The sequence below is a fragment of the Saccopteryx bilineata genome, chromosome 10 (assembly GCF_036850765.1).
Source record: "Saccopteryx bilineata isolate mSacBil1 chromosome 10, mSacBil1_pri_phased_curated, whole genome shotgun sequence".
Classification (NCBI taxonomy): domain Eukaryota; kingdom Metazoa; phylum Chordata; class Mammalia; order Chiroptera; family Emballonuridae; genus Saccopteryx; species Saccopteryx bilineata.
The window spans coordinates 44,804,502-44,830,826 of NC_089499.1; the positions used below are offsets into that span (position 1 = coordinate 44,804,502).

Consider the following 26,325-nt stretch of genomic DNA (forward strand, 5'->3'; position numbering starts at 1 on the left):
TTTCTTTTTTTTAGTGGAGAGAGACAGACAGACAGAAAGGGAAAGAGATGAGAAGCATCAATTCCTTGTTGCAACACTTTAGTAGTTCACTGATTGCTTTCTCATATGTGCCTTGTCTAGGAGGCGCCAGCCAAGCCAGTGACCCCTTGTTCAAGCCAGCGACCTTGGGCTCGAGCCAGTGGCCTTGGACTCAAGCCAGTGCCCTTTGGGCTCAAGCCAGCGACCATGGGGTCATGTCCAAGATCCTACATGCAAGCTGGCAACCCCACACTCAAGCTGGTGAACCCGTACTCAAGCCAGCGACCTGGGGGTTTCAAACCTGGGTCCTCTGTGTCCCAGGCCAATGCTGTATCCACTGTGCCACCGCCTGGTCAGGCTCCCCCTTTTTTTTCTTTTAATATCTTACCACCCTCCCCAACTAGATTGTAAGCCTCAGAGGAGCAGAGACCTTACTTATTCTTAGTCTCTGAAGAATTACCAGAAGATGCTCAATAAATGCTGGATGGGTGGATGAAAGATGCATAACTTCCAGGCCCAGGAGTTTAGCAGGCCTGAGCTTACAGACTGCAAGACCCCAGGCCAGTCCCTTGACCTGCCTTGGCCTGAGGTCTATTGCCTGGCTGATGGGTATTCTTCCTACTGTGAGGTCCAAAGCTGGAAAAAGTAGTATGGGCCAGTTTGACTTGCTTGCTAGTTAGAGCTGCAGGAGTGTTGGCTAATAATACACATGGACTCACCCATGTGCACTGCGGAGGATGGGGGTGGGTAGAGAGGGCAGAGGGCCTGCAAGGAACAGCACCTGCTTATTTTACTAAGGATTCTAAATATACTAGATCAGTGGTCCCCAACCCCCAGGCCGCGGACCGGTACCGGTCCATGGGCCGTTTGGTACCGGTCCGCAGAGAAAGAATAAGTAACTTAAACATTATTTCCGTTTTATTTATATTTAAGTCTGAACGATGTTTTATTTTTTAAAAAATGACCAGATTCCTTCTATTACATTCGTCTGAGACTCACTCTTGATGCTTGTCTCGGTCACGTGATACATTTATCCATCCCACCCTAAAGGCCGGTCGTGAAAATATTTTCTGACATTAAACCGGTCCCTGGCCCAAAAAAGGTTGGGGACCACTGTACTAGATGCTTTTATGAGTGAGGGGGCCCAAGGAACTACTTTAGAGGTAATGCTTTCTGACATTTTTTTGATGTTGAGATCCCATTGGCATCTTTATACAAGAAGGTTGTAGATATGCCAGTGGGATGAAAGTGATTGTCGATGAGGTGAGCAGGTAAAGCAGCTGTAATGAAAGAGACTCGTATACACAGGAGGCTCATAGAAATCTTCTCTGCTTGGAAATCACACCACAGAGAAATGCATGCCCAGTGGCACCAAGTTAATTATCAATAAAGGTGTCTTCTATTCTGTTATTCATGATGACTATGGGTTCAATGGCCCCAGGGCCTCATTAGATTCATGGGTTTTTATACCTATACCATGATACTCGTTATTCATTGATTTGCCTGCCTACTGTCTCTTCTGATGCCCCCACAGTCCCTTTTGCTTGTCTGACATCTGAGCAGCTGCCATCTGCTTGGCTCAGCAGAGTTGCTCATTGTTCCTCAGGGCAGCCGGAGGAGCTGGGGACCTGGACGAGGCTGGCCAGGAGAAGCAGTGCCCTGGGGGAGGCAGGGCGACCTGGCAAGTCTCCCAGTAGCCAGGCCAAGGGCAGCCTTCAGCTGAGGGTCTGCTCCTTTGGGCTCCTTTGCAGCTGACTTCTCCCAGGGCTCCCTGCACATCAGCCCTGGTGGGGCTCACTGGGCCAGGCCTCCAAGGGCATCTGGAGCCCACAGGCTGCCTCTGTCTGCTGCGTTTGCCCATGCTGCAGTCCTCCTCTTCCCCATGTGGCCAGCTTCATTTCCGCCCTTCAGGCCCAGCTTGGGTGTCTGCTTAAGGAAGCTGCTTGACGCTCCCCACCCCCAGGCTACTTGGGTAACCCCTTTCTCTCAGCCCTCCCATGTGAGGATTCAAGGGGTATTTCACCAAAAGCATGGAGCTCAGTGCCTGGCTCAGCGCACCAGTTCTGAGCATACTTGAAAGGCCTGCCTTCTGCTGCTGGGAAGGGGATGATAAACATGAAAGAGCCATAGTCCCGGCCTCTGGATGTTTGGGGTGGCATGTTGCCAAACTGCCCGTGCCTGCTTAGGTATTGTGGTGTGACCCAGGATGGCAGCAGGAGCTGGGTGCACTCATAGAGGTGGAATGTCAAAACTCCCTGGGGGTTCAGAGTGGGCTTCCTGGGAGAGTTGACCCCTGAGATCAGTGACACAGTTTGCCAGATTTGGAGAACAGAGGTGGGGTTGAGGGTAGAGTTGCAAACATATGTGAGAAACATCCTATGGGGACAAGGGTGGCTCTGAGCAGTTCAGGACAATGAGAACCATATCAGGGGAGGGAAGGCAGAGAGATGGAGCTGGGGAAACATCACCTTATGACTTCTATACATCAGAACCCCCCCCAAATGTTTAGCATCTGGAGGACCCTTCAAAGGACCCACATGGATGGACTCTGCGTCCTGGTGACTCAGGAAGGCACAAACAGCACAGGGCATCTCAGCAGCTGGTGGGCGAGGCCCAGATGCCAGAGGAAGCAACAGACAAATTCTTTCTGGATGGATTATCTGAGTAACCCCCAGTCTTTTCTGTGGCTTTCAAACCACTGCTTCCTTGGGTTGTGGGTACCATAGTTCCCGTCTTAGTCTTTTGGGCCGCTTAATAAAATACTGTAAATTGGCTGGTGTATAAACATCAGAAATTTATTTCTCTCAGTTCTGGAGACTGAGAAGTTCAAGATCAAAGCTCCAGACGGTTCAGTGTCCAGTGAGAAGACATATTTTTGCTGTAACCTCACACAATGAAAGAGCTCTCTAAGATCTCTTTTATAAGGACACTAATCCCATTTATGAGCTTACTACCCTCATAGCCTAATCACCTCCAAAAGGCCCCAACTCCAAATACCATCACATTGGAGGTCAGGATTTTAACATGTGAATTTGAGGGGATATATTCAGTCTATAGCATTCCCAAGTGGTAACCCCAACAGGTCTCCCCCTGTGCGCTTGCCAATAAACCAGCAAATTGTAGGGATTCTGAAACACCCAGGACCCATGTCCTTCCACCCCTGTGTCACTCACGTTATCGTGTCTCCTGAGCTTTATTTCTCCCTAGCCCAGACTCAAAGAGAGTGTGCCCACAGGCAAGGTCCAGGGGCCAGAATCTGGTACCCTGTCATAAAAGAGCACAGTCAAGGACTGAGGGGTGCCACACAGCCAGAAGACCTGGGTCACTGAGATACTGCCGTAGGACACCTAATTTTCTTTATTCCCTTGATCTGGGACAAATTCCTCCATAGTAAATTACCTCCAGACTCCTGAGCCATGTGCTAGCAGTTTTGACCCCTTCCAGCTACTGAGAAGAAAATGGCTCTAGGACCCACTAAAGGGCTAATTTTGAGTTGGTGAAGGGCCAACTCTATAGCTCTGTGAGGGTTATTTTAACACAAGTAATGAAAATATGCTTACTAAAAAAGTATATGTAGGCATTATAGAAATATTCACATATTTCTATATATTTAGAATATATGTAACATATGGTAAATATATATACATATGTATTATGTATATATGTGGATGTATATAACAACATAGACAGTTATAGAAAAACAAGTGAAAACACTTCACACCCATTTTCTAGAGGAAACCACTGCTGTGTTGGGATGGTTGTCCTTGGAGACATTTTTCTGTGCATTTTCATAATAAACAAACACTTGTGTATTCATACATGTATAGTTTGTTTTTTCTTTACACAAAAGGATTGTGCAGCTAACTTGTGACTTTATTTATCTACTTCCTTTGTCTTTGAGATTCTTTTTTTTTTTTTTTTTTGTATTCCTCTGAAGTTGGAAACGGGGAGAGACAGTCAGACAGACTCCCCACATGCGCTCGACCAGGATCCACCCGGCACGCCCACCAGGGGCAAAGTTCTGCCCACCAGGGGGTGATGCTCTGCCCCTCTGGGGCCTCGCTCTGCCGTGAGCAGAGCCACTCTAGCGCCTGGGGCAGAGGCCAAGGAGCCATCCCCAGCGCCCAGGCCATCTTTTGCTCCAATGGAGCCTTGGCTGCGGGAGGGGAAAAAGAGACAGAGAGGAAGGGGGGGGGGTGGAGAAGCAAATGGGCGCTTCTCCCATGTGCCCTGGCCGGGAATCGAACCCGGGTCCCCCGCACGCCAGTCCGACGCTCCACCGCTGAGCCAACCGGCCAGGACCTGTCTTTGAGATTCTTGTCTGTTCTTTTTCACAGTGGCAGAATATTCCCCATTGTCCGTGTCACTCTGTTCTGCTAATGAGAGCTGTTTAGGTTTTCCCCTTTTCTGTTTCTATAAATAGCACTGCAGTGAATCTCTTTGGCCATTCATCTTTGTGGTGGGACTTCATGTCTTTGTTGACTAGATTCCAAGATATAGAATAATGGGACCAGGGATAAAGCACATAGAACATTTTGGTGACTATAGCCAAATACTCCTTCCAAAAGGTCGTTCCAGTTGTCACTGTCACCTTCAGTGTATGGGAGCATAGTTTCATACCCTTAACAGTGCTAATGTTACTACTATGTGATTTTCTAGTCTGATGGGGAGGGTTGTTTCCTAGTGTTGTTTTATTTGTGTTTCTTTTTAAGTATGAGTAATGTTGAACATCTTCTTGTATGTACGTGTGTTGCTGTTGGTATTTATTTTGCTGTAATTAGCCTGCTCATTGCCTTTACTGACTTTTTCAGTGTTAGGAGCTTGTATGCACTTTGGATAGTAATACTTTGCCTGTTGTGTATTTGTAAATACTTTCCTCTCAGTGGATTGCTTGTCTTTTACCTCTGTTTATAACATTTTTTTTTTTGCCAAGGCAAGTTTTAAATATTTATTTAGAAGAATTTGTAGAAGAAATTAGGGAATTTAAATGGATTTAGACTGGCAACTGGGCTGTGTTTTGACAATTGTTCAAATGTATGCATCTATAAAATATTATGGTGATTAGTAGACTTTTCAGAAGTTAGATGATCGATGGGCACACCTGCTTCTGTGTATTTCCTCAGTAGGTGGATGCTAAAAATGTAACTGTTATTGTGTAGGGAGTTCCAGAAAATCTGTGATGCTACACAGGTTCCCCAAACACAGAAGGACTGAGGACCACGAGCCAGAAGATCGACTTACATCCGCTCATAAATAAATAATTGATCAAGTGTATTAATCAGAACTCATTTGGCTGAAAGTAACTGAAGCCTAATTCAAACTAGCTTAAGCAAGAAGAGGACTTCCTCGACATAGCTAACAGAGGTTCTGGCTTCAGCCACATCTGTACTTGGGGGCACAGAGGATGGATGTCCTCAGACATTCTTTCTCTCTTGGTCTCTGATTAACTTTCCTCTTGTATTGGTCTGGCTTGTCTCTGCATAGCACCATTCTCTTCTACTGCAGACAAAGGCTCTCCATGGAGGGACAGATGGCTGGGGCAGCCCCAAGTTTCCACTCTTAGAGATTGGTATCTAGAAGAGAAGGAGCCCCTTTTCTAATGTCTGCAGAGCACCTCTCTCAAAGAACGGAGTCCGGCTGCCACATCACTGTCCTCATTGACTCCAATCTCATGTCCACCCCCAGGCAGGGGCCAGAGCCATTGCATTTGACAGTTCAACCAGAACTACCTAAGGAGGGGAAGGAGTGCTTCACCAACAGGAAGGGTGCTAGCTGGGCAAGCATAACAAACTGCAGGGCCCACACGTGACATCCAGAAGACTATGGGGGGACTTGGCCTGGAGACAGAGGGGTGAGCTGCAATGGGGTTCCATTGGGCAGCTGCCTCAGCCTCCCCCTGCATCTGTGGCTTTCTTCTCATGAAGTAGTTTCATGAGGATTAATGAGTGTGGGCCTGTGACTGGGCTCCAGGGGCCACAAAGTGCACATCAGGTGGTATTAAGTGAGATATGGCGGATACCTGTGTTTACTTCTTTGTAAATATTCAAAAGGTGATGGTTTTCTTCAGTGGTGGGACTCAAATAATTTAACAACTGGTTCTCTGCCCTAATGACTGTTTTAAGTATAAAAAACGATATACCAAAAGGTAGTTTATTATTTCATGCATTTAATACTTAAATAAGAACAATAAAAGAGGTACACAAAACTAGATTATAAGAAAGAATTTTAAAATATCAATAAAAAAATATTAAATAATACCTGACAAAAACCAATAAAACTGTTATTTAAGATATTTCCATATTGCTTCTTGATTGGTGTCCTCACTTGCAATTTTTTTTCACCTATGAATGGAACAAACATTACTCCGGGCACTTAGAATACATTGTTGCACAAGTGAACATTAAAAAAGAGTAAGGAATGTAAATTTGGGATTTCCACATTGGGTGGTTGCCCAGGCGCCCACCTTAGAGAGAACCCTGATTACAAGTGCCATTTTAACAACCGGTTTGCTGAACTCAACAAAAAATTAGGTATCGGTTCTGCCAAACTGGTGCGAACTGGCTGAATCCCACCACTGGTTTTCTTCCTTAGTATTTACTGTAATTCAAAGGGTATTAGTAAGGAGGTAATCAGTTTAAATGAAGTTAGTGTGTAAGTTCTTCCTTTACCACTGTGAGTGAGGCCCCTTTTTTGGGGGGTGGCCCACTAGTGTTGCATAATTATTAGTGAAGAGAGAGCCATGGCATCAAGAAAGAGTCAAGGCACAATGGGAGCTCAAGAAACAGTTCTTGGAGGGGCTGCTGACTTTGTACTGCACTTAAGTCTATACTAAGGGAAAGAATAGCTACTCAAGATGAAAATCCAGCCACACTCTGTGCCCCTCCAGCTGGCCCCATGCACCCTGTGACTGCATGTGTCATGCCTGACCTGCTTGGCTTTCCTTGCAGTCCACCTGATCCCAGTGTCAACAGCTAAGAATGGAGTGAGTAGCAAGAGTCGAAAGAGAATCATGCCTGACCCCGTGACAGAGCCCCCCGGGACGGACCCGGTTTACGAAGCTCTCTTGTATTGCAATGTTCCTCGTGTGGCCGAACGCAGCATGGAAGGTAGGTCTGCATGCTCTGCCCAGCTTGGTACCTGGGTGGACACCCCTCTGGGGACTGGTTCTTGAAGTAGCATAGCATGGTGGTAAAGAGCTCGCTCTCCTGGTGCCAATCCTGCTCCTGCCAGCAGGCTGTGCCCTTGAGTGAGTTCCCGGGTCTAAGCCTCCCCCTCTAGAGCATCACCCCAGCTTTTCCAAGTCGGCTCTCTGGGAATTTAGGATGTCCTGCTGGCGTCTTTGCAAGAAAGGGGTGGGAAAATATGATTTCTCCGTTGAATTTTACTTTTTGGAGAGTATATCAGAGCATGATGTTAAAGCTGTTTGTTCCCTTTCTTGTGTCAAGAGAGATTTAAAGCAGAAGTCATGTTCAGTGTTCCTGTGGGCCTTCCCCTAGTCTGTGGGTGTGAGTGAGGCCACAGGAATATTCTTGCCCACATTATACAGGCCTCCACCCCCCAGACACACCCTCAGAGCCTCCCCGTGACTTCTGGGGATCTGGGATGTAACCAGCCCTCTCATGCTCCTCTGCCCGGCCTTGTGAGTCTGTTCAAAGGCACCCTGCGCCCACCCCTAGCCCGGCACCCTTCCACCAGTTACCACTCCTCACTCTGTGACGTGAAAAGGATTGACACCTCCTGACTGGTAACAAGACAATATGTCTGTCTCTTTCTGTCTGTCTCTTGCAGGTCATGCCCCGCATCATTTTAAGCTGGTCTCAGTACATGTGTTCATTCGACATGGGGATCGATACCCACTGTATGTCATTCCCAAAACCAAGCGACCAGAAATTGACTGCACTCTAGTGGCTAACAGGTAAATTGCACTTTTTCAAAAGTTCTTTTCAAAATCTGTTACCTCTGTCCCAGTTAAAATGCTGACTGGAGAATGCCAGGATGGGGAGTGACCTGTCCTGGATTGAGAACCATTTGCCAGGAGCCTGATCTTCGGAATGATCCTGCGTGGTAATCACATTCCACAGTTGAAAAGACAGAAGCCCAGAGAGGTGAAGGCACCTGTGTGAGGCCACACAGCAGGTAAAGCCCTGGCCAGTCTGAGTCCCACTCTCCCAGGAGCCCTGCTGTTCTTCAGTTTGAAAAGTGGCTGGGACATGGTGCAGTGAGCCCCAGGTTAGGAGTCCTTGGACCCTGGCTCAGCTGTTTCATTCAGGGAAGCAGGTAAGTCCCTTAGTCTCTCTAAGCCCCAGCCTTCACCCTCTGAGATGGGCATGACGATGCTTCCCATGCTGGGCTGGGGTGAGCAATAGCGAGGTGATAGAGGGGAATGCACACTATCAGTTATTTGCAAAGCCACATAAGTGTAAGGTATTACTTCAAATATCTACAGAGTAGAGGCAGTGTGTTCTCGGTTGAGAGCCCTTAGGATGAAAAATAATTGAAAAGAGTGGAAATGGTGCACATGGAAATGGCATGGCTCTAAAACTGGAGGCACAGTTAGCAATAAAATGATGGGCCAGGCTTTAGCAATCGTGTCTGGGGACACGTAACATCCCGAGCAGAATTTGCTGAATGAGGAGAGGAAACGGGGGAAGTGCTCAGCGGGGAGACGTTATTTTGATGGAATGCTCCCGAGTGCCAGCCTGCCCCGGGCAGGCCAGCCTGGTAGGGGCGTGGACTGCCTGCCTGCAGCCAGGGCTGTTCTTTCCAGGTGGACCGCAGTGTGGATCCGGGTGTTTCAGGTTAACTCTTTGAATCTCGAGCCTTCTCATTATTCAGTATTATAGAGAAGAATAAGTGAACCATCTTTGGTAAAAACATCATGAAATACTGTGTAGGCTTTCAGACATTTTTTTCATTTCCTGTTAGAGGCCATGATGCTCACAATCTGGGTATTTGTGTTTTCTATGTTCAGCAAGCATGGAGGCCTGTCCTGGTGTCTCCTGGGTTGGCAAACACCCTAGTGGAGATCAGTCCCTGTCAGGGTGCCATGTGGACACTGGCTTTCTTCCTCCAGACTCTAGCCTTCTGTGCCAACCTTCCCACTGGATCCTGTGCCCCTGCCATACCCGTTTCTTGCCAGCCCCCTTCCCCCCCCTTCAGGCTTTTTCACCTGCCATTTGGCTCGCTTGTCGCCATGCCTGCTTGGCCCACTCCCACAATTCCTCCGAGGCCCCCGGAGATGCTGGCTCCTCTAGGAAACCTCTCCCTGTGTATGAGATGACTTCTCTGCTTGTGTCAGGCACAGCCACGGCCTCACTTCCAACTTGAAAGAGGGACATCTGAGAAGGGTCTCAGAACAAAATACTTCATGATCAGACCTTCACTGGCCTGCGGACCAGGGCAAGGGTGGAGGTCACTTGCTGTGCTGGGTATTAACCCTTTAGTTTCTGGATCATGGAGATGGGCTGGAGCACCTGGGGTGTCAGGAGGGCACAGGGTGGGGTTCAGGGGGTTGGGGAAGTGGCTTTGCTCCATTGGGCACAACAGAGTTGCTATGAGTTAACTGGCACAGTCCTGCCTTTGCACACTGCTGGATATCTACCTTTTGAGCAGCTTGGGCACAGATAGACCTACCAGGCCTTTGAGTTGGCTGGACCCAAGGACTTCGTGGACATTACCATGTTTGTCTCTGCCTATTTGCACCTTCTAGTCATCCTTCTCTATCTGGGCTTCAAATTCTCAGAAGTGAGAATTTGAGAAGCTCGGCTCAGACCAGAAGTCTGCTGTCAGACTAATCAGCTGTTGCTAGAAGGTCCCTGGGTACTCAAAGCCTCTGGGGGCCATCCTGGCTGTTCCCAGAAAAAGGGCCCATGGACCGGGCCCTTTGGCAGCATGCAGGGCCTCCCCCGTGCACCTTGGTACTTTGTAGCTTGCTTTCCCAACACAATTGCCTCGGTCCTCCCCCCTCCCCACACCACCAGCTTCTCCAGGGCATTGGGTCTTACTTCTTCCTGTATCACCCATGCCCAGCCCAAGCCTGGCATATAATAGTTGTTGGACAGGGTTGGTTGCAGGATGAATTCAGGACCAAAGTGAAAATCACAAGTCATAACTGCCTATCATGTATTCCTATGAGAACAAGTCTTGGCATGGAATCCTCTGAGGCCATTGTAGCCTGTGTGATAGAGGGACGATCACTTCACCTTTCTGAGCCTCTGTACACTTTCTGGAACGGGGATGGTGACACCTCCTTTCTCACATCCTGGTGAAGTCTGACGAAGGTGGGAGAGTGAGGCACTGAACCCGGTCCATACCAAGGGCTTGATAAGGGGATGACATTTCATTTACCACAGCAACCTGGAGGTCTGCTGGGGCTCAGCCTCTTTTCGTCCCTGAGTGGTCAGTGTCATGAAGGCAGGACAGGTCCCAGGGCCCCTCATTCTGTCAGAGCGATGGCAGGATTCACTGACATGGTCATTTCTGGAGCTCCCATTTCAGAGCCATAGTTCCTGGGGACCAGCTGCCCTAGCTGCTTCTGCCCTCATTTTCCTTGGCCTTGATCTCGTAGCCTAGTTTTATTGTATCAAACATTCTGTATTTTTAGGATCTACTTTAAGTCTTCGTAGAAACTAGGTGAGGTATGCATGTTTAATTAATTAATGTCATATAATTAATTCTATCTTTTAAAACAATAAATGTTGACCTGTCATTCATAAGAATGCACAGGACTCTGAGCAATTTGAAACCACTTCGGGCTTCTGAATCCCCTGGGTCCACGGGATCAAGGTCTCCAGCAGTGCCAGGTGCCTTCCCAGGTACTAGCTCAGCTTCACTCCTAAAAGGCAGTGAGTCCTGGAGTGTGCCCATTACTCTAGTCCCGTGAAAGGGAACATCTGGGCCGTGAGTGCGCTAAATGAGAGAAGCCACATGTCTATGTAAGTCAGTTGCCCCTGTGTTTCCCTTCACACTGACACACTGCACGGCTCTCTCAGTCTTTGTGTGGAGCTGCATCTTTTGAATGCCGTATGCCTCATGACAAAGCTGCTTTTTTTTTTTATGTGAGAGGAGGGGAGGCAGAGACAGACTCCACATGTGCCCCCACCAGGATCCACGTGGCAGGCCCACTAGGGGGTGATGCTCTGCCCATCTGGGGCCCTTGCTCCATTGCAACCGGAGCCATTTTTTAGCACCTGAAGCAGAGGCCATGGAGCCGTCCTCAGCACCTGGGGCCAACTCTCTCTAATCAAGCCATGGCTGTAGGAGAGGACGAGAAGAAATAGAGAGGAAACAGAGGGGGAAGGGTGGAGAAGTAGATAGGCACTTCTCCTGTGTGCCCTGACAGGGAATCAGACGCAGGACTTGCACATGCCAGGCTGATGCTCTACCACTGAGCCAACTGGGCAGGGCCAACAAAGCTGCTCTTTTTACCCTCAGAGGACTATGTTTAGCTGGTAGTAAGGTTACTAGCCATTGACATTTATTATGTTTAATAAATGCTTTTTGTTTGCATTAATGAATATGAACTCAATACTCTTTTCTACATACAAAGAAGAAAAGAATATTGATAAATAAGAAATTACTTAATATATTTTATTTTTAAACGTGTGTCATATGCCAGGTACTGCCACAGGTACCTGGCTCATGTACCAGGAATTGGCATTTGAGCTGGCACTTAAATAAAATGGAGGTGTATCTGATGAGGAAGAATGTTCCAGATGGAAGGAACAGCAAGTGCAAAGGGCCTGAGGCTGGAAGAGCTGGGCATGTATGAGTAACAATAAGACTAGTATGTAGCTGGACTGGAAGAGTGAGGGGGAGAATGGGCTTCTAAGAATTCACCGAAGAAAGGTTATCCCTCCCTGCCCATGGGGGGCTCAGCCACTTCTGGAGAGACAGATCTGGTGCCTGGCACGTGGTAAGCCCCTAGTAACTGGTGGCCAGCACAGGTAGTAGCAGCAGGAGCAGTATTAGAGAAAGAAGTGGAAGAAGAGTGGAAGTAGTTTTGGTACCATATTTAGTGGCATGAGCCAGAAGAGGGGCAGCCCAACTCAGCTTGGAGTAGAGAGAAGTAGGATGGTAGATCAGGGAAGGCCACCAAGAGAAAGGGGCCTAACAGGTATGTAGGAATGTCAGGTAGCAGCTGATGAGAAACAGTATGTGGGGTGGTGAGGCCTACCTGTGTAAAGATGTGAGGAGGTGGACAGTTCAACCCACAGGCTTGAGCATGGAGTGGAGAGGAGGGTAGAGACTAGGTCAACTGGTGTATTGAATGTCCAGGTAAGGAACATGGACTCTGAACATGATGGTGGTGAGGGAGCTAGGGAGGGATGAAATTATGAAGATCTCTGGCCACCATGATGTGGAGGAGGAAGTGGAGGCTGGTGGTGGTGTTTATAATATGATAGGGCTAGTGATCCAGAAGAAAGAGGTCACATAGACTCAGAGCTCATACCCTTAAAATGACCTCTAAGGCCACCTATGCTCCTCCTCCTCCCCTTACCTCTCTAACCTCCCTGCTGCTATGCTCGCCCTCAGCCACACTGCTCCTGCTCCTGCTCCTGCTCCTGCCCTGTGTGGGAAACACGTGGGCACACTGCCACTGTGGGGCTTTGCACCAACTGTGTCCTTTCTCTAGACAGCTATGCCCCAGGTAGCTTGATGATGGCCAGTTCTCTCACCTCCTTCAAGTCTTTGCTCAAATGTCATCTTATCCAAAAGACTAGTCAGACCACTCCACTTAAAATTGCAATGCATTTCTCCTTCTACCCAAGCCTCCCAGGTCTCTTTTATGCTGCTCTTCTTTTTGATAAAGGCGTCATCATTCCATAGCATCTTTTATCTCCTAACACGTGCACCTATTTATAGTGTTCATTGCAGTTGTCTGTTTTCCAAGGTTAGAATATGACTTCTGTTTTTGTTCATACTGCTGTATCCCAAGTGCCTAGGAAAGTGCCTGGCACATAGGAGGAACACAGCTAAATATTTGTTGAATGAATGAATGATGGTAGTTGGAACTCAGGGAGTGGCAGCAGAGCTGGAGAGGGATTGGATCTGAGAGAGTTATAAGGTGGGATCGGTAGTTCTTGGGTAAGAGACATGGGATGGTGCCCAGGTTTCTGACTGGATGGTGCCCCTCCCCGGAATAGCACAGAAGAAGGGAAATATGGGAGAGAAGTTAGGAGGAGAGGTCTTAGTGCTAAGTCTGAACTGTCATCAGACATCCAAGTGGTAATTTCTAGAAGATACTATGGGGCATGTAGTGTGGGGCCCAGCAGCTTTATCTTGCTGGGAGATAAGAGGTTGATTTGAGAGTTCAGCATGTAGATCACAGTTAAAGCTGTGGAAATGAAATTAGACTGAGCCTATGAAGTGAGGGCGGGGCCAAAAAACAGAGTCCTGGGAAACACCAGTCTGTAGCAGCACGGAGAGAAAGGAGGACCCAAACGAAAGAAAGCAGGAGGGTGAAATTATAAGAACTAAGGAAGGAGAGAGCCTCAGGAAGCAGGGAGGAGGCGATCGATCATGCCAAGTAAATCATAAAGGTCCAGAAAGCTGCAGACTGAGATAAATCTATTGAGTTTATCTTTTTAGGGTTTCACTATATTAGCATAAAATAATAAATTATTTAATTAGCATAAACTTTGAAAATCTGTGGTATGAATTTATTCAAGTTTCCATCCGTGTAAGTGTTCTGTAATTGTTTCCTGATAACAGTGTCACTGGTGTCACACCTCTTCTCCACTAGTCCTGTGTTCTATGCAGAAGTCAGTCACTGCTCAGGTTATTGCTGGGGCACAGTACATCTTCTGGTGGGTATGTAGGTTAGCCTCGGGGTTCCGTCTCAAGCTCTGTGGCATGTACAGGTATGAACAGTGCATATGAAAATGTACATAAGAACTTTGCAGTGAATTTTCTGAAGGCTTAAAATAGTATCACTTCCGATTCTTTGAATTTTCAATGTGAAAGCCACAATAACATGAGTTTTTCCTGAAGAAAAATTCATTGTCTTAGGCTAACCCTTTGGACCCAAGACTGCATTGCCTTGAATAACAAAGAAATATGTCTCTTCTTTGTATAAAGAGCTAAGGTGAATGTTCTAGATCATAGGACTAGCCTCTCTCCCTCTGGTCATGCAAGGCCCCTGGTTCCTCCCACATGCTGCTCCCCCCACCCCCTAGGGATGTCTGTGTGACTGAACCGGGGTTGTTGCCACGCCTGAATAGTGGCCAGAGGGAAGGAAAAGAGTATGAAGCGAACATGCCCATGATCTGAAAGCCTGAACCCCGGAGGGGCATTCATCCTTCCACATCACTGGCGAACACTGAGTCACGTGGCTCTCCCTAATCATTAGGGCTTCAGAAATGGGATCTAACCACATTCTCAAGAAGAGAATAGATTTTAGTGTACAACAGAAAAACCAGAGCCAGACAGTTGTTAAAGCTGTAAAAACAGATTTTATTCAGAAACTAACGCAGTAGGGGAAAAGAGACCTCAGTATAGAACTGGGCTCAATTCCAAATACAGCATGGACAATGGAAGGGTGTATAGCCAAGGAGTAAGGTGGAGGTTAGTGAATGGAAAATTACTAGGGGGTGATATCAGGGGTGAGGGAGTAATTCTGGCTAAATTGACCTGACAGGATTCTTGCTAAAGGTGGCCGAGGGTGATCAGATAACCACCAGGGGATGAGGAAATTGATCAGATCAAGAGTGGGAAATTCTGGCCGGATTCTCAGCAGGATTTTTGCTAAAACTGGGTCATGTGAAGACTAATGTAAGTGCAAAGGTCAAGGCTATTTGGCAAGAGGGCTCAAAGGAGACTTACTAAAGTTTGGTCAAAGAAAAGCTTTGTCACAATAGTCTCACCCTCAATGGCCTTTATTTTTAATATTTTCATCAAAATATGAACATTTTAATAAACACTTGGAACTTGCTATATTCATTGCTACAGATTATGGCAGGTGTGGACTTTTCATGAAGCATCTAGGAGGGGCATTTCCCAGGTGAATTCATTTACAAGCCTTTTTGGAGTATCTGCCATGTGCTAGGTACCCTGTTGGCTCCAGGGACGGCTTAGTGGACTAGGCCCGGAGGATCTGGTTATTCAGATCCAGGACAGCCCCAGGGATTCAGGTTTCTTCCTAAGCAAGGTCCAGCCATTTATTTGTTTTCTCTTCCAGAAGTGAAGTTTTTCTTCTCTGAATCTTCATCTTGCCCTACCAAAACCCGGTTTTCATGAATACAGTTAGAAACAAACACATCGTTAAGCAATCAGATTTCCTGAGAACCTAGGACATCTCAGCACATTTTTCAGTAGTGAAATTTTGTTTCCAAAATTGGCAGCAAAGCTTTCCCAGATCCTCAGCCATCACCAACCTGAAAGGGCGGCGCAGAGCAGCACCGTTGACTCCTGTTGAGGCATAGCCTCTGTTTCTGTGCATTCATATTGGCAGCCTCATGATCAGTTGGAAGTTTTATTTCCCAATTTGCAAATATTTATGTGTTTTAGCCTCAGGGAAAATAACTTGCCCTCTGTTTGTATGCAAAGACGGCAGGCCCTGCAGCTGCCTGGGCTGACTTATCAGAGGATACTGTGGGACAGGATTCATATTCTCTCATTTCAAAACCTATTTTCTAAAAATTGGAAATTTTTTTTAGCTTTGTGTTTTTGAAAGATATTAAACCTATTTTGACAGACATTTTTAAAGTGTTGCAAATGTTAATTGGGCTTTCAGACGGGGGGGGGGGGCAGGGGCTGCCAGTAGAGCAGTTTGTCTTCGCTCTTTTCATGATGATTTGGTTTCATGTTTGAACTAATCTACCCGTCCACTTCTGTTCGTCTGGAAATGTATATGCATTCATAGGCCATTTTATTATTCATAGAAAAGGTATAAATATTCATAAGTCATCTCATTATTCAGAGAAAGTGTGTATACCTGTGTCATTTCATTGTTCAGAGGAATTATATATTAGTGACTAGAAAGATTAATTAAATCTTGATTTACCACAAATACTCCATGGCAGAAATAAAAAAATGTCAGGTCTAATAAATACACTGGGTTTTTGTTTGTTTGTTTGTTTTGCTATTTGTTACCACCCCACATGAAATGAGATACTGTATGTGCAAAATGACATAGTGAACTGCAGAGAACTATAAAGATCTTGGTATCTTAATCAGTTAATTTTTTTGAAAGGAACTTTCCAGAGGTCAGATAAGTTAAAGATTAAAGGAGATCCAGGTGAAGGTGGGGGTAGGTTTTCTAGGGGTAAGAGGCATGTGGAAAGCCAACACAAGTTGCGTTGGGGGAACAGAAGTCAGCTGGTGGGCTGCGTGTTTCCCGAGCAAGCGCAGCTTTTGAGTGGAGGGAGCTGGGGAGCCTGGAGCCGTACTGTGAGGCAGGACCAGAACAGACCGACAGGCATGAGGGGCTCCTTCCAGAAGATAGCAGTGTAGAAGAGCAGTGACGAGTTGGGGTTGCCTTTTAAGGAGATCTCTCTGGTGATGAAGAAGGCACAGTAGAAGGGCAAGATTAGGCTGCAGTCAGTCCAAAGATGAGCCCGTGCCATCCAGACAGAAGCTGTCTGAGCCAGAGCTCAGTTAGTGGCTGCAGGTATGCAGGAGAGAGGTGTGAAGTCCCAGGAGGACACATCTGCAGGACTGGGAGGCAGATGGCATGTGTAGAGGCAGGGGAGGGACAAATCAAGGGTACCCATCTTAGGCACGACTGTCTGGTGAGGGTCATGGCCTCCTGCGGAGGGAGACAGGAAGGGCTCAGGTTGGGAAGTGCTGGGGGAGGGCAAAGCCAGCTCCCGGACTGCTGGTGCTTCAGCAGGGGAGAGGCACTCGGGTGGCCTTTCACAGTGGGAATTTTTGTGCGTAGGCACCTCTGATTGAATGGAAAGGAAATTGGAATTTAAATATTTTTTAAAATTAACTTACTTATTGATTTCAGAGCGAGAGGAAGGGGGAAACCGAGAGAGAAACTGATTTGTTGTTCCACTTATTCGTGTATTAATTGGTTGATTCTTGTATGTGTTCTGACTGGGGACCGAACACGCAACCTTGGTTTAACGGGATGATACTCCAATCAGCTGAGCTGAAATTGGAATTTAAAAGTGATTGAGCGAGTACCTATTTGGGGGGAGAAAGCCCATGGGACTTTGCTTGCTGAATTTGAAACTGTTGCCAACCACTTTGGAGCACGCTGACCACTAAATCTCTGTGTTGTCTCTTTAGGAAACCATATCACCCTAAACTGGAAGCTTTCGTTAGTCACATGACAAAAGGATCCGGAGCCTCTTTCGAAAGCCCCTTACATTCCCTGCCCCTCTTCCCCAATCACCCGCTCTGTGAGATGGGAGAGCTCACACAGACAGGTACGTGTGTGGCCACGCGCTCAGGTATTCTCCCCCTCTTCCATTTGTCCCACGTTGGAAGTGAGTACTCCTGGGCAACGCGCTCTGGGTTCACAAGGTAAAGAGGGACTGGCGCCTTAACCAGCTCTGAGTCCACCAATGTAGCTAATTAAACATCTGATTTGTAAAAATTAAAAAAACTTTTATTACAAAAAGCAATATCTGTTTATGGAAGAGAAATTAGGTAAGACAATTAAGCAAAAGGAAGAAAAATAACAGCCATAATCCTACCAAAGAAATTAGTTATCTTTCTTTCTGTGTTCATTCATGTGCATACACTTGTACACGTGCACATACACAATGGTATCTTACTAAACACGCTATTTTGTTACCTACTTTTCCACTTAGTATATTGTCATCATCTTTTCCAATTCATCAACAACAGCATATCTGATGGCTACATATTATTCTACTATGGGTGGGCCATGACTTATGCAATTAATCCCATGTTATTAGATACTTCAAGCCATACACCTGGTAAGTTTTAATGCACTGGATCTCAGGGAGACATACCCGTGTCAGAACCCCACTGAGCAAGGAGTATGTTTGGTCAAGTGTGTTGCTCACAGAAGGCCACTGTTTTCTCTGCCGCCCTGTTTGTACCATTGTATAGCCGTTTCACTGTCAGGGCAGGTCAGTGAGTTAACTGTGGGGTTACCTTTGTTGGGAAGAGAATGAACTGGTGGGACCTCAAACAACCTGTGCTTGGTCTCCTGCCCTTTTGGAAGAATCAGGAGGACCTACTGGCCATACTCTGTTTCTTGTTTCATCAACATCCTAGGACCTCAGCTTTGACAGAAGAAGGTCTCTGTCCTGTAGTTGACCCTGTTGGGTTGCACCATGTTTTGAGAGCCATTATTTTGGGGAGCGTGATAGTGAGTGACAAAGTGGGGCAAGCTGCAGACTCTAGAGGGCCAGCCTGGAATAAGGAGTTTTGTCAGAGCTTTTGATAATTAGTTCCACATATACAGATTCTGCATTAGATTAAAACAGGAGTTCTCATCCTACCAGACCCAGTACCCCTCTTATTAACAAGGCTCCCCTTTATCCTGAAGTGAAAGTCAAACATAATATCATCTTTCTACGTATATAATTTAAACTATATCAGGTACCTTTACTATAATATAAAGGAGGGGAAAAAAAAGTTCTGATCAAAACAAAATACAGATATCCCTCAATTAATATCACATTTCTGGAAAATTCATTGGATGTTAATGTTATAAAAAATGACATTGTGTTTATAGATTCAAAAAAAGCAGTTCTAGGCTATTTCAACAGATTTTTCACATGTAGGAATGTCTTATGGTACATACAAAAATTATAGGGGTGAAGACTGTCAGCCCCCCTGGCCACCACCCACTCGGTGTCAGTAACAGTATTTCCCATATTATTGTGCCAGCCCAACCTCCAAACCCTCCCTGAGGGCAGAACCATGCCTGCTGAGAACCACTGCTTAGACTCTGGTTGCCAAGTAACAGAAACCAACTCAAGCAAAAATGGGACATTTATTATAAGGATTCAGGGTGACTCATAGGCCCCAAGGGTAAGAATATGACCAGGCTTCCAGAGACTGGAACAAGAAATAAAGAGGCTACCTATCCCTGCCTCTTTGATTTTGTTGCGTGTCTGTCAACAGAGTGACAGTCCTAGCCACACCCAGAGATGGACTGACAAGTCCACATTCTTGAGAGAGAATCCGATGGGGTCCTTGAAGGTCAGCATTCGTCAGCAGGCAAAGAGGTCCAGGTGACTGACTGTGCACTGAGAGTGAGGGCCCAGCCTCTGGATCCACGGGCTGTTCCCTGAGAAGAGTGGGTTGGGATGGGGGGGACCCTACACTTAGAGACAATTCATTCTGACCTTTTTTTCAACTGATTTAATATCACCATTTACTAAATTAGTATTACTCTAGAAATTATTTTTGCAGTACAGTTTGCTCCCTTTCCCTTATTTTTTAATGGCCAATGTTATCCTTTATTTTCAATTTCATTAAAAAAAGCATAGCTGATATAACAGTCATTTATAACTGGCACACTTTCGACACCCCACGTAACTGCATAAGAACAGATTGGGCATTAGGGCCTACTCTGTCAGGATGCTTTGGCAGCTGAGTGTGGGGGGTGGGATGGAGGCTGGATGAGTAAGATGCTCCCCTGCCTGTCCAGACAGATCCCTCAGCTGCAGTGGGACAGGGTGCATAGAGACCACTAAGTGTACTGCTGCAGGCTGCAGGATCTTATAGAATAAGCACCGGCTTCAGAGTAGAAAGACCTGTAAAATGGAGCTAATACAGTGTGTCCGTAAAGTCATGGTGCACTTTTGACCGGTCACAGGAAAACAACAAAAGACGATAGAAATGTGAAATCTGCACCAAATAAAAGGAAAACCCTCCCAGTTTCATACCTATTCAGTGCAGTTCGATGTGGGCTCACGCACAGATTTTTTAGGGCTCCTTAGGTAGCTATCCTGTATAGCAGTGGTCCCCAACCCCTGGGCCGCGGACTGGTACCAGTCTGCAGAGAAAGAATAAGTAACTTACATTATTTCTGTTTTATTTATATTTAAGTCTGAATGATGTTTTATTTTTAAAAAACGACCAGATTCCCTCTGTTACATCCGTCTAAGACTCACTCTTGATGCTTGTCTCGGTCACGTGATCGATTTATCCGTCCCACCCTAGAGGCCGGTCCGTGAAAATATTTTCTGACATTAAACCAGTCCATGGCCCAAAAAAGGTTGGGGACCACTGCCATCTAGCCTCTACAGACTCATCACTGACTGATGGCCTACCAGAACAGGGTTTCTCCACCAAACTGCCGGTTTCCTTCAACTGCTAATCCCACCAAGTAATGTGATTCCTATGTGGTGGCGCTTCATTATAAACACGCTGATATTCACGTTGCACTTTGGTCACGGATTCGAATTTAGCGAGCCATAGAACACACTGAATTTTCCTCTGTACCCTCCACATCTCCACTGGCATGGCCGTGGGCTGCTCCACTGTATACGCGGTATCACATCATCATCTGTGCATGCACACATGCTGCCACATCATCCTACAGAAACTGGGAGGATTTTCCTTTTATTTGGTGCAGATTTCACATTTCTATCGTCTTTTGTTGCTTTCCTGTGACTGGCCAAAAGTGCACCATGACTTACGGACACACTGTATCTTCTCCACAGGGCTGGTACTGAGTTAAATCCAATAGCATGTGCAAAGTACCTAACGTGGCGCTGCCATATGCTGAGCTCGGTGAATGCCGCTGATGTTCCAGAGGTCCAGCAGCATATGGGAACAGGAAGGAATTGTTCATTTGAGCAGGGGCAGGAAGAAGGAAGATGCTGCAGAGAAGGTGTTATTGGAGCCAAGTGCTGGATGAGGGGTTACTGGGCGGAGGAAGGTGAAGGGCAGGGACAAAGTCAGGGATGTGCAGACTGTGTTTGGAGAAGATGAGAAGCCCTAAATGGTTAGAACTTAGTATTTCTGTATGAAAACGTAGGAAGAAGGTGCTATGAGAAGGGTCTAAGAGTCCGAGGTTGGGGCCAGATAAGGGCTCGAGTTCTGCTATTTCTCAACTATGAATGGCTCAGGGCCTCAGTTTGTGTGTGAGGATTACAGAAGAAAGGTCTGGCACAAAGTAAGCATTGCCAACTTTAGTATATGTAGCCTAAGAATAGACGGTTGGGCCTGAAGTGAACTAGGGCCAGATACAGATTCTTAATGTTCATCACTCATAGTTTGCCCCATTTTGAGAATCACTGTGGAAATGCTAAGGTCTGTCCCAGCCCAGATCTCTGAGGGAATTCTCTCAATAAGTACATTCAGAGTAGGGCATCCTTTGTCGGGCTGTATCTGAGCTGTTCCCCTTCCTGGGCCAACAGTTTCCTCTGTCTCATGAATTTCAGCCTTAACCTGTCTCCACTTTACCCTGGAGCTGTTCTCACCATTTGGGCATGTGAATAAATATTACTGGTCATAGGGCCAGAATATGGTTTCCACTCTCAGAGAATTCGTATTTGTTACTGAAATTGCATCCCATTGGCTGGAAGGTGAGCTCACTTTTATCATGCATTGCCTTTTCTTGCTTGAAGAGAAGGCTTTTTGATTTTTTAAAGACAATTCATTACTGTACTGTGGTTCAACACTAAAACAACTAAAAGGTAAACTTGAAATTCTTGCTCCTACATATGTCTGTCCACCCTTTTCTGTGTCCCCATCATTGCCAGGTAACCACTGAAATTAGTTTCTTGTTCATCCTTCTGAAGTTTCTTTATGTAAAACACAGGCAACTCCAACTATACATTCTTTTTTCCCCATTTTTATCTAAAAGGAGCATAAAAACATACTGTTCTGCACTTCTGTTTTTTGTTTTTCCCCCCAAATATTCTAGCTGGGTGTCTGGCAAATCATTCCATATTCATACAGAGAGAGTGTCCTTATGGAAGAGATGGCAATGCCCCAGCAAGGAACTTAGCAGACACCTAGAAACTTGACAGAAAGCCTTTGGCTGGGAAAGTTGAGAGGATGGGGGGAAGGGGAACCTCCCAGCACTAAGAGGACTAAGCAGCCAGCAGGCAACTTTTTCTCTTTACCTGAGTCACCTGAGCTCTCCCTGCACACGGAGGAATGTCCCTGGGCAGAGGGACAAAGCTCTCCTTAAGCTTGTGACAGTTACAGCCTGGGCACCCACCCACAGGGTGATTCCTACCCTCTAAGGCTGCCAGTCACAGAGGCTCCTGCAGAGAAGAGGCTGGTCTCAAGAAGGCGGGATGGAGGCAGATGGCCACTGTCCTCCCTCGAAAGGCATGGCCAGGGCCAACTCCGCACATCCCTTCATGGATAACTGACCCCGAGGTGCTCCCTAGTTAAGATGATGTGAACCCATTCTTGCAGCAGCCACACAGTGGGCAGCAGGGTCGGCTGCATTGTCGCACACTGATCTAAGGTCTCCCAGAGTTGGGCCCTGACTCAGCTTCCCTTTGCTCTTCCTTTGGCTGAGCTGGTAGTCAGGAAAGCTTGTGTCATTCTGTTCTAGGAGTTGTGCAGCATTTGCAGAACGGCCAGCTGCTGAGGGACATCTATCTAAAGAAGCACAAACTCCTGCCAAGTGACTGGTCCGCAGACCAGCTTTACTTAGAGACTACTGGGAAAAGCCGGACACTACAAAGTGGGCTGGCCCTGCTTTATGGCTTTCTCCCAGATTTTGACTGGAAGAAGATTTATTTCAGGCACCAGCCCAGTGCCCTGTTCTGCTCCGGAAACTGCTATTGCCCAGTGAGAAACCAGTATCTGGAAAAGGAGCAGCGTCGGCAGTACCTCTTACGCTTGAAGAACAGCCAGCTGGAGAGGACCTATGGGGAGATGGCCAAGATCGTGGACATCCCCACCAAGCAGCTGCGAGCTGCCAACCCCATAGACTCCATGCTCTGCCATTTCTGCCACAACATCAGCTTCCCTTGCACCAGAAATGGCTGCATTGACATGGAGCATTTCAAGGTGATCAAGAAGCATCAGATCGAGGATGAGAGAGAGAGGCGAGAGAAGAAACTGTATCTGGGCTACGCGCTCCTGGGCGCCCACCCCATCCTGAATCAGACCATCGGCCGCATGCAGCGTGCTGCTGAGGGCAGGAAAGAAGAGCTCTTTGCCGTCTATTCTGCTCACGATGTCACTTTGTCACCCGTTCTCAGTGCCTTGGGCCTGATGGAAGCCAGGTTCCCAAGGTTTGCAGCCAGGTTGATCTTTGAGCTCTGGCAAGACAGGGAAAAGCCCAGGGAGCATTCTGTTCGGATCCTTTACAATGGTGTCGACGTCACGTTCCACACCTCCTTTTGCCAGGACCACCATAAGCGCTCCCCCAAGCCCATGTGCCCCCTCGAAAACTTAGTCCACTTTGTCAGAAGGGACATGTTTGTGACCCTGGGGGGTAGTAGTAGTACTAATTATCATGACGCATGTCACCAGGAAGAATTCTGAAAGGTATACATACCATCCAGCACTTACAGAATCTATGCCAGATGGGATGGGAACGGTACACTTCTAGTTCTGTCCTTTGCTAAGGTACAAGATCATTGATTTTCAAAGACTAGAAATTGTGCGTGTGAGCCACACAGATGGTTTGGGTTGAACAGTGAGTACATTGTTGAATCTGGGTACATGAGTTACTTGATACACAATGGCCAGTTCACAGAGAAAGGAAGGTACTTTATCACAGCCAGACTTTGCTTTCAATGCCAGAATAGTTTAATACTCAAAGTTGCCAGCCCAAATATGTGTTCTTTTGATCTGCCATGGTACTGTACGATGGAACCAGCAAACCTCAACCAAAATTTTCTTAATCTGAGGCCATCTTACCTTGTTCTGGTTCAGTGAAAAATTTCCTGAGTAATTTATGTAAAATAGGGCTTGGCAAACTTTTTCTGTCAAGGGCCAGATGAGAAATATTTTAGACTGTGTGGACCAAAAGGTCACATGCAGGCTCTGTCACAGCTGTTCAGTCTGCTCTTGTCACATGAAAGCCACCACAGACGAGATATAAAATGTGCACAGGTCACACAGAATAGGCCATGGGTCAGGCTTGGTCTGGGCTATTGTTGGCTGGCCCCTGATCTAGAAGACAGGCTCCACGACAGCTGCATTCTCAGCACTTTGAGAACCTAGAATTGGTTGGATACCTAGAATTATTCAGCAGTGCCTCCAGTAACTTCTGCAAGAAACACAGGATTTGGTCTGTATCTGACATTATAACAAAACAAAGGGAAATACACGTTGAATCAGAAGGACTCACAGGAAAATTATGAGAATAATACTTGATGTTCACGATGATTGTGGTATAAGATAGTTTTAAATACATATTTGTCTGCTGTAGTCTATTTGCTGTATATGCTGAAATTTTTGTATTCCATTTAGTATTTTTATAGTCTAGGAAAATATTTTCTGAGACCAGTTTTAGATGTGCTCTTATTCCTACGTCATATTCGATTTACGGTACCTGGTTGGTGTTGAGAAGGGAGCCAGAAGCTGAATTCAGGCACTTTCTTCTAATAAAATGAATTATGGTTCATTCCTTTGACAAACTGTAGAAATTGGATCAACTTTTAAACCATTTTCGTGAGTTTTGAAAGGTAAATTCCAATTGATTTTTAAATAAGTTTTTGGAAGAACTTTGTTACTAGATAGTTAAGTAATCTTTATAAGGTATTTTATATATTAGAAGCAATTATTAAATCTGTGGTTTCTGAACTAATGGTGCTAGTTCTGTGTGAAGAAATGTAATGTGCAAGTGAGAGTCTCTGGTGTCATTGGTATTCCGACTTTTTCGTGTCTATCCAGCATTGCATTTAAACACACCTGTTTCTATTAATAAATTTTTGATGAATACTTGTATGTACCACTGATGGTTTGTCCCTGTAAGTCTAGTTCTTTTCAAGTGAGTGTCAATATTTTTAAATTTTAACCTTTTTTTGTATAAATAAGAATGGTTTAATTTATAACACTCAACAGTACATGAGGCCAAGGGAGGACCAGGCCCCGTAGTCTACTGTGGCCAGCAGCAGGCTGCACTGGGCCCAGCAGGGACAACAGAAAGGGACCAAAGTCCTGCTTCTTTCTCTGACAGCAGCATCAGAGCTCGCTGGGCCAGAAGGACATGTCACAGCTGGTGGCCTTGGGCCAGGTTAAAATTTATGTTACCTGCATCTATTATTATTGCTAACAATTTTGCATTATCTCTTGAGTACAGTATTTAAGGCCTCAACAGGTTTGTTTGTTTTGTTCTCACTCGCAATATCTGATTTAGAATTTCTAAACATACCTTGAAGAAAATAAAAGTGAATCAAGATGTTTTCCTGGGTTCGATTCCCGGCCAGGGCACACAGGAGAAGCGCCCATTTGCTTCTCCACCCCTCCGCCGCGCTTTCCTCTCTGTCTCTCTCTTCCCCTCCCGCAGACAAGGCTCCATTGGAGCAAAGATGGCCCAGGCGCTGGGGATGGCTCTGTGGCCTCTGCCTCAGGCGCTAGAGTGGCTCTGGTCGCAACATGGCGACGCCCAGGATGGGCAGAGCATCGCCCCCTGGTGGGCAGAGCATCGCCCCCTGGTGGGCAGAGCATCGCCCCTGGTGGGCGTGCCGGATGGATCCCAGTCGGGCGCATGCGGGAGTCTGTCAGACTGTCTCTCCCTGTTTCCAGCTTCAGAAAAATGAAAAAAAAAAAAAAAAAAAGTTTTAAAAACTAATTTGTAATACCTGTTGGTAAAGGTAAATATTTTGGGTAAAAGCCCACATTTAAAGTATAGATGCAGATTCTGCCTCTGTGATGAGAAAAACAACATTTGAGGAAAACAGCTTTGTTCTTCTGAATTGCTGTCTAGGCATTTTACAGTGTGACAGCCCTGCTCACACCCAGAGTCTGGACATTTAGGTAAGAACCTCAGTTTAGGATGCCCATTATAAGTTTCCACTTTACTTTTCCAGGGCACCTTTTAAAATAACTACTTAGAGTTAAGCCTGAAAAAACTTAGTGACCTCTCTGCAGCCATCTTATAAGTAATAGGTGCTTGCTCCATTGCTCTCTCTCTCCTGCTCTCTCATAATGACTGCCATTCCCCAGCTCAATGCATCCCCCAAACTGGTACCTGCAAGTAATAAATCTTGTGACTACTTCCTTTGTGTGGATGTATTGAAACTGCGTCTTCAATCAAAATGATCTCATGAGTAGGTTTCACTTCCCCAGAGTGGGAGAACTGATGCTGTAGGCACTCTCTGCTGCCCCCTGTGGGTGGCTAGTGCTTCCTCATTCAACAAGATCATAATCTGCATGCTTCCCCCCCCCCCAGATTTTAAAATATTTGTTTTTTAATTGCAATTGACATACAATTTTCCACTAGCTTCAGGT

General features: G+C 46.3%; 1 protein-coding gene across 5 annotated transcripts in view; it reads left to right on the forward strand.

The window, feature by feature from the left end:
* PXYLP1 (2-phosphoxylose phosphatase 1) overlaps positions 1-24,813 on the forward strand; it is an 84,531-nt gene extending 59,718 nt beyond the window's left edge. For all 5 annotated transcript variants that reach the window (XM_066244908.1, XM_066244909.1, XM_066244910.1 and 2 more), the window contains 4 exons: positions 6,966-7,124; positions 7,807-7,933; positions 17,254-17,393; positions 22,469-24,813. In XM_066244908.1, coding sequence (XP_066101005.1) covers positions 6,966-7,124; positions 7,807-7,933; positions 17,254-17,393; positions 22,469-23,409 — 1,367 coding nt within the window. In that variant the 3' untranslated portion in view covers positions 23,410-24,813. The remainder of the gene's footprint in view (positions 1-6,965; positions 7,125-7,806; positions 7,934-17,253; positions 17,394-22,468) is intronic.
* Positions 24,814-26,325: the final 1,512 nt, after the last annotated feature.